This window comes from Mixophyes fleayi, chromosome 5 (assembly GCF_038048845.1).
Source record: "Mixophyes fleayi isolate aMixFle1 chromosome 5, aMixFle1.hap1, whole genome shotgun sequence".
Taxonomy (NCBI): domain Eukaryota; kingdom Metazoa; phylum Chordata; class Amphibia; order Anura; family Limnodynastidae; genus Mixophyes; species Mixophyes fleayi.
Window position 1 is genome coordinate 46,433,760 of NC_134406.1, and position 13,213 is coordinate 46,446,972.

At 38.1% G+C, this 13,213-nt stretch overlaps 1 protein-coding gene across 1 annotated transcript in view; it reads left to right on the forward strand.

Annotated features, from left to right (window-relative positions):
- The first annotated feature begins 684 nt into the window (after positions 1-684).
- Positions 685-13,213, forward strand: part of PAXIP1 (PAX interacting protein 1) — a 29,142-nt gene continuing 16,613 nt past the window's right edge. The window contains exons 1-5 of the mRNA XM_075212133.1: positions 685-953; positions 7,917-8,051; positions 9,597-9,640; positions 11,933-11,996; positions 12,913-13,026. Of these exons, the coding sequence (XP_075068234.1) occupies positions 873-953; positions 7,917-8,051; positions 9,597-9,640; positions 11,933-11,996; positions 12,913-13,026 (438 nt within the window). The 5' untranslated portion in view covers positions 685-872. The remainder of the gene's footprint in view (positions 954-7,916; positions 8,052-9,596; positions 9,641-11,932; positions 11,997-12,912; positions 13,027-13,213) is intronic.

A 13,213-nucleotide genomic window follows, 5' to 3' on the forward strand; every position in this document is an offset into this window, starting at 1 on the left:
CTGGCTCACAAAGCACAGCTGCATGACAGCTTACCTCTTTCCCCATATATTAATGTAACAAAAATATGAAGAATGTCAAAGTTTCATTTAACAAAATGGTAATTAAAAGTAGCATCTGTCAGGTGCACCCTGAGTAAAGGGACTGTCTGCACTATCTAGGAATACAGCTTTGGACCACAATGTTTTGTTGTATGAAGAATAATGCATCCCCTAATATAACACTTCCGAGATGCATTATCCAATAAAAGTAATTATTGTGACCATAGACAGAGATTGTCTAAAAGACACAGGGATATACAATAATGTTCTTTTAAAGTGTTCACGAAAAGAATCACACAGCTTATGAGTTGCATGTCTACCTCCTGTGTATAGTAGCACTGTAGCACTGTAGCACTGTAGCACATACAGAGAGGTAGCAATGAGGAGGGACGAGCGCCGGTGACATGTTATAAAGGCGCCTTCCCCGCGCTGCCTTTTACTTATAGGACAGCCGCCCAGGGCCCCGCCCACTACTCAGATCATACCATGTCTGCACGAGGGGGTCCTTCCATCACATTAGCCAAAATACTGAGCTTCTTCACAATCCTAAAGGGGAATACCAGATACTCTACGTGATCAGTAACATTAATCTCGGTTACTTACACCAGGAGGCGGTAAAGCCGTATTACATATCTCTCTGTATATAGTCAAAGACCTCCCGCTCTCCCCCCGGCGCTGGATGGTACGTGCCGCGGCGCGATCTCCGCATCTTGGTCACATTGTGGAGCCATCCCCTGACCCCCTTATTGATTCCCGCCCGAAAGTGACCGGCACAGGGGGATGCATTAAACGTGACACAGCGGAGACTAAGCCGCTTATACCCGGCCGCCGCCATGGCGGAGCCCGAGCTGAAAGTTCCGGAAGACATGTTCAAGGATGTGAAGTTTTACCTGGTGGGGGACCTGGATCCTCAGGTAGGGGGATCGGGGACACTCGGGGGGTGCTAGAGCTAAACCCTGGTCTGGAGCTCTGCTGGGCTACTGAGAGGAACAGGCTGGGTGGGTCAGAGTTAGGTCGGCCTGTTGATCGTCACTTTCATTTCCCGGCCTGTCCCAAGCTGTCCCCTCAGGTGTCTGTGTATTACGCCCGTTATGGGGTGTTTACTGTCTGCTAAATACTGATCCTTGTTATCAGCGGGGAGGGCCCGCGCGGATGACGCAGGGGGGTCACTTCCTGCCAAATAGTGATACCAGTGTGGGTGCTGAGTTTGAATGAGAGAGGGGTCCACACTGCTGGTCCTCAGGTGATCAGTGTCTGATGAGCAACATGTGGCAAAGTTATTATAATGGAAAGTTTTAAGTTAAACGAGTTATGATATTCACCCTTTTCCCATCTTAGTTTTGTTTTATGTACCTGAAGTGTAAATATAAACATGGAAACAGCTGTCAGCTAAATTATCACTTAAGTGCAAGTAAGCAACTCCATTGTAGCATTTGTGCAAGTGATTCTGTTTACATGGTTTGTCTTTATATACACAGAGAGCATGTGGCGTCCTATAAATAAAGGTTAATAATAATAATTCATTTAAACAGCAGCAGACATTTAAAAGGCATCCCCAAAAGTGACTTCTCTTGCAGCGAGGTTTAGTTTTATGTTGGTGCTAGGAAGTAACCCAAAAGTCTCCCCACTGATGAGGCTGTCTTTGCTTACATGCTAATACTTTTCGATTTATCTGTTTGTGTTAGTGATTTTTATTAATGGCATTCATTTAAAGAGCGCCACAAATGGTCAGCAGTGCTGTACATAGGGCCTTTGTACTTCCTTGGTGTTAAACTCTTATTTTGTTTTCTTTTTTTGTCGGTTAAATGTTTTTATTACTAAGCTTTTTGCCAGTGTCCTTCAGATATGCACTGTACACAAGGACATCCAGGTACACTGGCCTGGACAACAAATAATTCCTGAATTGTTCATGTGGTATGGTGTTGGCTTGTCGTCTTTAGGATAAATCAGTGTTTGTTACCAATGTGATATATATAAAAAAAAAAAAATACAGCTAATCAACAACTTCCAATTATTTCACACATACACTACATGGCCAAAAGTATGTGGACACCAGAACATCTCATTCGAAAAACCGTGGGCATTAATGAGTTGGACCTTTCCCCCTTTGTTGCTACAACAGCCTCCACTCTTTTGGGAATGCTTTCCACTAGTATTTAAAACATGGCTGCAGCAATTCAGTCACAATAGCGTTGGTGATGTTGGCCGATAAGGCCTGGTTCACAGTCTGAGTTCCAATTTTCTTCCCAAAGGTATTTTATGGGAGGTCAGGACACTGTTCAGGCCAGCCAAGTTCTTCAGCACCAAACATTTTGAAGGGACCTTGCTTTGTGCATGAGGGCATTGTCATGCTGAAACAGGAAATGCCTTCTCCAAACTGCTGCCACAAATTAGGAAGCACACGATTCTCTAGAATGTCATTGTATGCTGCAGCATTAAGATTTGCATTAACTGATACTAAGGGGTCATGCAAAACCATGAAAATTCGTCCCAGACCATTATTCTTTCTCCACAAAACTTTAGCTGGCAGTATGCATTCAGGTAAGAAGCAGTCTCTTGGCATCCGCCAAACCAAGGTTAGCTTATTAAACTGCCAGATTGTGCAGCGAAATTTGTCACTTCAGAGATTGTCATAGGACTATAGAGCTGTGGAAACAGAGTGCTTTATACCACTCCAGTAGACCTTTGCCATTATGCATGGTATCTAAGGCTTGTGTGCGGCTCCTCTGCCATGGAAACCCAATCCATGAAGCTCCCAACAAACCATTCCTGTACTGACATTGCTTCCAAGGGCAGTTGTAGGGAGTGTTTCAACAGAGGACAGATTATTTGTACACACTATGTGCTTCAGCACTTGGCTGTTCTGATCTGTGAGCTTGTGTGGCTTACTGTTTTGTGTCTGAGCTGTTCTTGATCCTACTAGACTTTTCCATTTTACAGTAAAGGCACTTACAGTTGATCAAGGCAATAATAGCTGGTGACAAAAATTGACAAACTGTCTTGTTGGAGTGGTGGTGTCCTATTACATTGCCCCATTGAAAATCACTGAGCTCTCCAGTATGACCAATTCCACTGCTCATGTTGGACTATCCAGATTGCATTTTATGCACCTGTTCACAATGGGTGTAGCTGGAAATAGCCACACACTAACTAGAAGGGGTGTCCACATACATTTGGCCACTTTTGCACTTTCTTGTACAAAGTTTTTTGTTTTTTTTACTCTACCTAAAGACTGATGATTTTATATTACAGACTCGAGGCCTGATTCATTAAGGCGCGCAAAATGAACGTGTAAATCGGGCTTACCTATGCCCATTTTCAACAAGGAACTGATGTAAAGATACGTCTGTTGTTGAATACGGGTCTTGGTCCTTCAATTAATATGTGGAATATAAAGTCCCAAAAGAAAGAACACAAAATAAAGAAACTGTTAATGTCACCTGTTAATAGTCATTCATTTCCTCAGAAAATACATTCATCAGGATGCCAAAAATTTCTGCTTTACATCAACTGTGCATGTTTACAGTTGTTTCAGATTGCAAGCACATGTTCTAGCATGCGTACACAGCCGTCATCATTAGTAATCGGCACTTACTTGCACCAGCTACAGGTTGATTGTGATACGACAAGCACATGTTCTAGCATGCGTACACAGCCGTCATCACTAGTAATCGGCACTTACAATCAACCTGTAGCTGGTGCAAGTGATACGACAAGCACATGTTCTAGCATGCATACACAGCTGTCATCACTAGTAATCGGCACTTACAGCAACCTGTAGCTGGTGCAAGTGATACGACAAGCACATGTTCTAGCATGCGTACACAGCTGTCATCACTAGTAATCGGCACTTACAGCAACCTGTAGCTGGTGCAAGTGATACGACAAGCACATGTTCTAGCATGCATACACAGCCGTCATCACTAGTAATCTGAACTTACAATCAACCTGTAGCTGGTGCAAGTGATACGACAGAAAAACACATACCTTTTGAGATGCACAAAGCTTTAATCGGATGCTGCTGCGTGTGCTCGAGCTCGGCACGGCTTTAATGTACATTGTCTATGGGCATACGCCCAGTCCCCTTCCTGTTCCTCCCCTGAAATCGTAGGCTGTAGTAAGGGTCCTTTTTACTCTAAGATGAATTGGATACACTTGCGTTTTCTGGCTTATAGTTAGTTTCTGGGCATGTGCAAAGCTATTTAATGTAAAACACGGTTCTTATCAGCATTTGATGAATCAGGCCCTCCATATGTAAGATTTAAAACTGCATTGATACTGGGTATTTCTCTTTTTTTCTTGAAACTTCCAACTTTGCATGTTTGACATTGAACAATTTGTAAGATGTACATATGTTTTATGCTAGTGAAGTTAATATGGCACTCTCTAATAGTCCTATGGACATAAAGGGCCCGAGTCATTAAGGAGAGCAAAGCAAAAAAAAAGGAGCAACTTTGCACCTTGGCAAAACCATGTTGCATTGGAGGGGGAGGTATACTTAAAATGTGGGGACAAATTTATAGTTGGCGTAGGGCATGTCCTAGATCAACTTTAGATTTCAGTGTAAAAATAAAGCTATCAAGTATCTGTGTGCTACATGAAAAAGCTGCCAGTATTTTCCTTACATCCAAAATAATAAACTAATTTGCACCCCTTGCATTGTAACATGGTATGTCCAGGATCAAATTTACTTTTCTTCTTTTTTTTTCTTTTTCTTTTTTGTTCCTCCGCTCTCCTTAATGACTCAGCGCCCAAAGCGTGACACAGGGCTATGTCCTGATGTATAGACAATACATTATTAAGTAGTTGACGTTTTTATGAATGTTTCTAAATTGGGTCTTTTACTAAACGATCTTTTAAGCAGTGGCCTTTTTTGTGTGAACTTACATCAAATTATGAGGTTCTGTAGCTACAATAGGAACATTTTTCATTCCATGCCAGACTTTTCCAGAGGAACACTATTTTTTTTTGTACATTGTTTGTATATAGTGTGCAGATATTTTGCACTCTTGGCCGTTAAAGTCACAGAAGATCTACGGTTTACTTTTTTCCCCTCATGTATTACAATGTATAAACCGTGCACAACATACTATGTAAAACCCACTTGCCCACAAACCTGGCAGTTCGTCTTGTATAACATTGATTTGTATGAACACTGTATATTTTGAACTTTGCCCTTCCATGTAGAAGAATTGAAATAACAGTATAAATAGGTAACATTTAATAAATAAAGTATCTGTTTTTTTTATACCACACTGCCTTGTCCATGTGAAGAGTGCAAGCCATCTTTTGAGCTTGTTTAAAATATGAAGCTGTGGGATATGTACCTAGTTTGGCCCATAATGGATCATTAATGACATCACTTGTCGTTATATTTAAGTAACCAAACAAATGTAAATAACTAGTGCGATTTCAATATAGTGTGCTCTTGGGATTCATATGAGGGGTGCACAAGGTGTAAGTGTAGATAATGTGGGGAGCCACTGTTCTGCTGGTAGCATATAGTCACATTTAAACAAGACTAAATTGCAAATCAAAACCTTTTCTATATGGCATTGCTACATACTTTAATTTTAAACAGTAAACTGAAAAAAGTGTACATCATGCTGGAATCATATTTGTAACCTTTAAATGAAACTATTTCATTACATTTAAAAAAAACATTTTATTACAGAACAATTGTACATGTTTGAATTTGGTCATTAATTTAATGTCACACATTAGACTTCGCAGTAAAGCTGGGTACACACTATAGGTGTTTACTGCAGATATGATTTCTGTAACTATTTTACAAATGACTGAAAGTCCCAAAGAGCATGCAGATTTATGTGCACACCTAGACAATTTACCTTCATATCTGTCTGTGCTCTTCATCTCTGGTAACCATCTGCTGAAAAGATTGTGTGACTGCACACTCTCTAGAGATCTGCCTACACTGCTGGTCGTGAGGGCATACACACTTCCACATTTGTCTGACGTCATTCCATCGTTGATCAGAATTTTTGGGAAGTTTAGAAATCCAAAACAAATTATACACTGTGCTTTGGTACAATAAAACATGATTGTGGGAGAGTACACAAGAATGCAATATCTTACCAAGTGGTCGTTTATCTTGTGATCTGCACGATAATTGCATGAAATTACTCTAGTGGGTGCCCAGCTTAACCTGTTATGCTCCGCGCAAATATAATATAGAGTTGTCTTTAAAACTCTTACAAGGCAACTGTTGGTGTCTAATTGTATTACGGATATGTCAGTGAGTGGAAATGGAAGACATCTGTATTTAGTTTGTAACTATTCTATTTTAATCACAAAATAATATCCCAATCTACACTCCGAGTTACATTCGCTCCTTTTGTCTCACTTCTGCCCTTTTCCCACTAGATTGTAAGCAGGGCCCTCTCTACCCTTTGTTTTCACAACTGCAGTTATTTTTGCTACCGTGTATGCCTGTTTCCCTACTGCTCAGTGCTGCGGGGCACTGTGACGTCTTGCAAATTAACTACAATATTAGTAGTAGTGATAAAACGTACATATATATTCTCCAATCTGGACAAATTTATCTGAAAGGTAGGAGGCAGCAATTCTGTAATCATGTTTGGTATTGTGTTTATATGCATGGATAGTTAATGAAATGTTATGAATGCAATGTAAATGTTAGACCTAATAAAGTTTGCTTTATAATGGTTTACAAATAAACACAATCTTTTACCCTTTCATTAACAAATGTTAAGTAGAGTAATTCTGTGCTCTCCATTTAAGCATAAAAACTGCTGGATTTCCTCTCTGTGATGTAGTCATGGTCCATAAATCTAATGTAAAAATAAAAAACCCTCCAATGAAATACTCTAGTAATGCGATTTGTAGAATTAAGCTTTTAGTTGCGTTCGCTGAGGGCTGGCACCCTGTTGTTGGACAATAGACACACCAACAATTCTGCTGCCCTTTATGCTTACATGTGACTTGATATGGTGAATGTTTTGCCTTCTTGCTAGTGTAAGTTTACATGTCACTTTTGTTTAAAACTTTTGGTTAGTTGTCTGTTTGCTGTGCTGTTTCCAAAGTTGTATACATTTAGTAAAGTGTATACAGGTTTTCTTGTGCTGAAATAATTTTACATAGGTGGGTTATATGGAGGTCTAACATTGCAGTACTTGTAAATTACACTACTGTAAGTTTTACACTGAACCACCTTAGTTTAATTTGTTATAAAATAGCAGAAAATGCATAAGAAAGTCTAAATGTATTTTTAAAAATACTTGGATACAAATGTGATTTCAATAAAAGGAAATCTTATCTGTGATAAATTGTTGGTTAGATACTCTTTAGCAGAGGTTATCTAACGGCACCTGCTGCCTCACTGTTTACAGAATCTGAACAGTGTAGGTACACATGCAGCATCATTCCCTCGGTGCTACAGTTGTGAATGTCCGGTGTGAAAGAAATTGATTGTGGGTATTTAAAATTTAATGATCATTGCATATTTATTACAAACATACAGACCAGAAATGCAGAAAGACTTGTTCATGTTTCAAGCATTTTTTGCTTAATTTATAGTCTGTATTTTTACAAGTGTTCATGTCGCGCTCTGTGGGTGAGCTACTGTAAACTACTGTAGGGCACCGTAATGCAGGCTCAGAATTCAGCAGATGTTTAAAACCATTCAGGTTTTTTTCATATTTGAGCCTTTATAACAAAAATAAGCCAATTATAATGAACTGCTAGGCCGAAACTTTTAATTAAGATATTGAATTGCAACTTTGTAATTCTGTTTTGCATAAGGATTTGTGTTATTTAAACACAAGGTGTATATCTGAACACTTTCATGATGTTTTTATTTACCCAATATAAAACATTTTGTATTGCTTATTTTATAGGTTGTACAAATGCTGAAAGCTGGAAAAGCGAAAGAAGTGTCATATAATGCTTTGGCTACGCACATTATTGCAGAGGATGGAGACAATCCTGAGGTTGGAGAAGCCAGAGAGGTCTTTGATCTCCCTATTGTAAAAGTAGGTAAAGTGAATTTGGTTTTGTGGGGGGAAAGGTTGTTGTTTTTCTTGTGGTTTTAAAAAACAAAACAAAAAAAACCTATTTTCAGTGAAAGAACATTTTAACTGATGGAGAAGCAGACCTGTATAAAGTTAAAATATTACTACCTATTCACCATTTTCACTACATACATTTTGCCGAAAATCTGAATTGTAGGCAAACATTCACTTGCAAATGGTCAACTGAGGGAAGGTTTAATGCTTAAGCTGGGTACAACGACTGAACGTCCCGATGATAATTCATGTGTACACAGCTACACAATTTACCTACACACTTCCACATTTGTCTGATATCGTTCCATCGTTGATCGTGATTTTTGGAAAGTTTAGAAAACCAAATCAACAGATACAATGTGCTTTGGTACTTTAAAACATGATCTCGGGAGCGTACACACAAATGCAGTATCTGACAAAACGGTCATTTATCGTGTGATCTGCACAATAATTGCATGAATTTTTCTGTACCCAGCCTGACACTTACATTTTATCTGGTGTTAGGGTTGATGTATAATGAAAGCACATTATTAAAATCAAGGAAAGGGGAAGGAGTTAGATTTACAGGAAGGAGGAGTAAGCTGGCGTTCATATCATGCTAGGACTTCAACGGACTGCTTACCACTGTGATAGTTTATATTTGCGTTATATGGTGCCAGTATGTTCCATGTTATAAATTGCATTCACATATTTGCAAGATAAAATATTCTTACATATGTGTTTTATGTGTACATAAGTGCTTTATGGTATCAAAATGAATCAATATCATCATTTGGATAGTACTTTTCCTTTTTTGTCAAGTCATTGTGCAATATTTGAAAGCTTTGTAATGGAAAAAAATTCATAATAATTTGTGCAATGAGGATGGTGAAAAATAAAGAATTAGAGACAGCCATAAAACATAGGCCTTAGTACTACAAAAGTGAACAGAGGCTGTTTTCTGACTACTGATTTAGTCTTTGATGTGCGCGGTTACAGCAGGCAGCTGCACTTATTACACAGAAACCCCACTATAATGTATGGCCAATCTAAGTGTGGCTGTTTCTTCAGTAAATAATGTTCTAACCTAGTGCATGTAATCTATAAATACCTGGCAGACAATGTGAAGAAGAGCGTAAGGAAGGAGACTAAATGGGGAAGGGGGGCATGCTGCAGTCTCTAGGGTGTGTCTCTTAGTGGCCATATAAACTTGGACAACAGCATTTGTCCAGCCTTTCCACTTATTATATTAATATGGACAACCAATGTGTTTATACAAGTTCAAGTTTAAAACCAAAAAAGGTATTAATGGTACATTAGGATTACATTGCACTTGTTTGGTAAATGTAGTACTAGTTTCTATGTAGTCACTGGGCATTACACTGTGAATATTTAGGTTTTTGTTTTTTTAAAAGTTTTCTAAAAAAAAATCCAGAGCTTAGAATATATTTTTAGCTGCTACTTTTTGTAACACGTTACTGAACCGTGTATTCTGAATTCTGCAAGAGATCTAATTACGTTTTTCTTCTACAGCCCTCCTGGGTCATATTATCTGTTCGCTGTGGAGCTCGTCTTCCGTATCCTTTCAATTGCTGTTCTTAAATCTAAGTAGACTTGTGTTTTACTTCACGTTCTTTTACTAGTTTAATTCCTGTTTTTCTTTTAGAGTTCACAAATGCTTGACATAGTATACTTGTCACAGGTTACTTGAAATGGACAAACATTAGAATTGGAGGAGTTCTTTACCTTAGACACATTGCTGTATACAAATTGTCAAATATTTCTTGTGTTTTTGCCATTTTCTTTCTTTCTTGCTGGGGAAAAAAAGGCAAAAACTGTATGTCAGAGAGCATGTGATAATACTGCGTAAATCAGTAATAAAGCTTCAACCTCTATATCTGTACTAGATTTATTCACTGATCCGTATGTCTGTAATAGTTTACATTTACCTGATCTTTATTGTACTTCTGTGTATACAAATTCAACATTTCATCTTGTAGATTATATCAAGTCTGATAAAGGGCTTTTCAGTTTGAATGCTTGTCAATTTGATCAGTTAAGCCAATAAACGGTATAGCGGTTTTCTTGTTTTACTATAGAAAATTTAAGTGGATGCAAACAGCTATATAAAGAAATGTAACAGCAGCCTATATCTAGTCTGAAAGGCACGTTAAACCCATTTTATTTTCAATATGCAAAAACTGGACCCTTATTCTATAAACCATATCATGCACTACTTTAATAAACCAGGCCCTCCCAAGATTATACAGACACAAAATATAACTTGTGCACAGTTTTATTTTAAACATGTATGATTTTAGTCAAAACCATGGTTTAAATAATCCTCCTGAAACCATACTATACACACTATACGTTACAAAGGCCACTTAGAGTGTACAAGCACAAAATGTAAGTTACACTGCCATTTATATTTATGTGAAAGTTAATTAGCAATCATGTCAGCAAGGCTGGACAGATGTGAACAGTGTTCCAATAAGCAATTATTTTCAGAAAGAGCGCTTCCATACAAATAACAAATGTTCAGGAAGAAAGGGGTTAAACCCAGTTTTGTTTGCGTTGCTGGTTATTAAGTAGGAATTATTTGTATGTGTCTGTCAAGGATTTGTTAGTAAGTTATGCTCAGCAGATCTCTAGAGGCACTAAAATCTGCAAATTACTTATACAAAAATTAGAGGTTGCTCTGAAAGGCAGCAATTAAGATTATCTGAATGGCTGTAGTTTTGAAGGTCTATAGGTTCATGAAAAACTGTTGTATGTTGAAATTACTAAAGATATAACACTAGTAGACCTTGTATATAGACCAACACTATTGTTGCAAACCCCTTTCTTTACAAAGGGAAGGATTTGTAAGCACTGCACAACTCTAATTTGTCTAATTTCCACCCAAGGCCTAGTGTTAGATGGGCTCTCAGGACATTTGTCATTTTTAAAATACCACCTTTTTATTAACATGCCAGGCTGCGTTCTATAGATGTCAGCAGCCCCTGTTCTGATACATTGCTGCGGAAACTGTTCACTGTCTCAGTGTCTCCACGGTCAAAATGCTGTATCCCAACTACAGTGCTCCCTTGTGACATGGAAACCGTGGGAATTGTATGTGTCAGATTAAGGGTTTCTGATCGCTTTGGAATTACTTATATATTTATTTTTTAACTTTTAAAGAGAGAAAAAAAAAAAATGTGCTCAGAATCGGCCATCTGATTCTGATCCGAGTTTATATGCAGTAAGAACAAGCATTCCTATGAGAGAAGAGGGCATAATGAGTTAAAAGGGGGATGCCAACTAGTGAGCAAGTAAAATTACATTTTAAATAATGTTTAAGGCATTTATGACAGAGGGATCAGCGCCGCTTTGTGTGGTGTACAGATATTTCAAAAAGCACAATCTCCTAAAATAGAAATGCCTTCTCATCTGTGTGTCTGGGTGTTGATGACTATTTAGCTGGCCCGACACATTGGGATTTGGGTGTTTTGGCCCAGTAACTGAGTAACCAAATTTATCATTGGCAGGCCAATTTGCACAGGTTTGGTTACTTCGTAATTGAGCTAAATACTTGATCAAGGTGCTCCATTGTTTCTGTGTTGTAGTCTGCTGACCAGAGTGACAGTCCTGCCAGTTTTGTCAGATTTTGACTGCAGAAAACTCATTGGCGATTCACATAATTGGTTCATTGAGGTTGAAATCAGCCAAACTGGTCCTTAGAACGTGTGATTGGTGGGACCTGTTATTTTAGTATATACAAATCGTGTATGTAGTGGGTGATTATATATGCACAGGCATCTTACCTTTAGGTTTATTCTTTATAAAATGTGGTTTTAGAAGTGTTGTATCCTTAATCCAATAATTAGTGAAAATGGATTTTCTCCCGAGTCCGGTCAGATATTCTTTGGTGTGACTGCTTGCCTTTCACAGGTATGTAAATATGTATGGAAGTGTGTGTAAAAGAGGTTTTCATTTTTTGGAGGATTGTGCCTTAAGGCACATGTATTATGTGGAATAGATCACGTATATTGTTGGTGGAAATTTGTACAAAAAAAAAAAAGTATTGTTGAGCTGTAACTTACCAAACTATCTTCTGTATCTCGGTGTAATCTTAGAAAGACTATAATGGAAACATTTCATTCTTAAGATATAGCAAATTAATACAGGGAAGGTGGGCCTCATTAAGAGTTAGGAGCAAAGCAAAAAAAGCTAATTTGCTCCTAAGCAAACCATGTTCCAATGCAAGGGAATAAACGATCTTAATTTTTGAGTGCAGGGACCATACTGGCTGCATTTGCATGTAGCGCACAGATACTGGGCAACTTTAGTTTTACACTGCAATGTAGAGTTGATATAGGACACACCCCTCTCCAACTCAAGTAAATTGGTACACACATTTTAATTTGCCCCAAAACCCTGCAGTGCAGGATGGTTTTGCTAAAGTGCAAATTTGCTCTTTTTCTTTTTCTTTTTCTTTTTTTTTTTTTATCCTAACTCTAAATGAGTCTATATTGGTTATAGCCAAGAAAATATTTCTTTAAGAATGATGATCACTAGGTCTACTACTGTTATGTCCCACATCCACATAGTATTACGTTTGTTAAAACAAATTTTTGCGTTTTTAGAATTTAACCATAGTTGAGCATTGTATCCTTCCTTAGAGGTGGGAAGTAAAGAATCTGCCTTCTGTGCTCTTGCTGCTGTATTCACTTTTACCATAATTTCCATTCAATATTGGTGTGGTGGTGTCATTGTATCAATGAAACCATATCATATTCAGCCTCTGGGTCTTTGTTATTTTTACAGTCAAAACCTTTAATGTCTTGTTCTTTCTTTCCACATTCAGGTGTCTCCTGATGACCGAAGTGCTCTCTGGGCACTAATAACGTTTTACGGTGGAGACTGTCAGCTGAGTCTCAATAAAAAGTGTACTCATTTAATTGTTCCTGAGCCAAAAGGGGTAAGGACCATCTGCAAAATCGCACAAATGTGTACTTTTTAATGCCACTATTTGTCTTGTATTTAAGGATAGCAACAAATATGAACAGTGGTTGCAAAATAATAAGCCACTTATTTAATGATAATTTCTTAAGGTTTGTGTGAAAACATATAACTCGCATAGTTTAATAATGTTGCTTCTGTTTCCA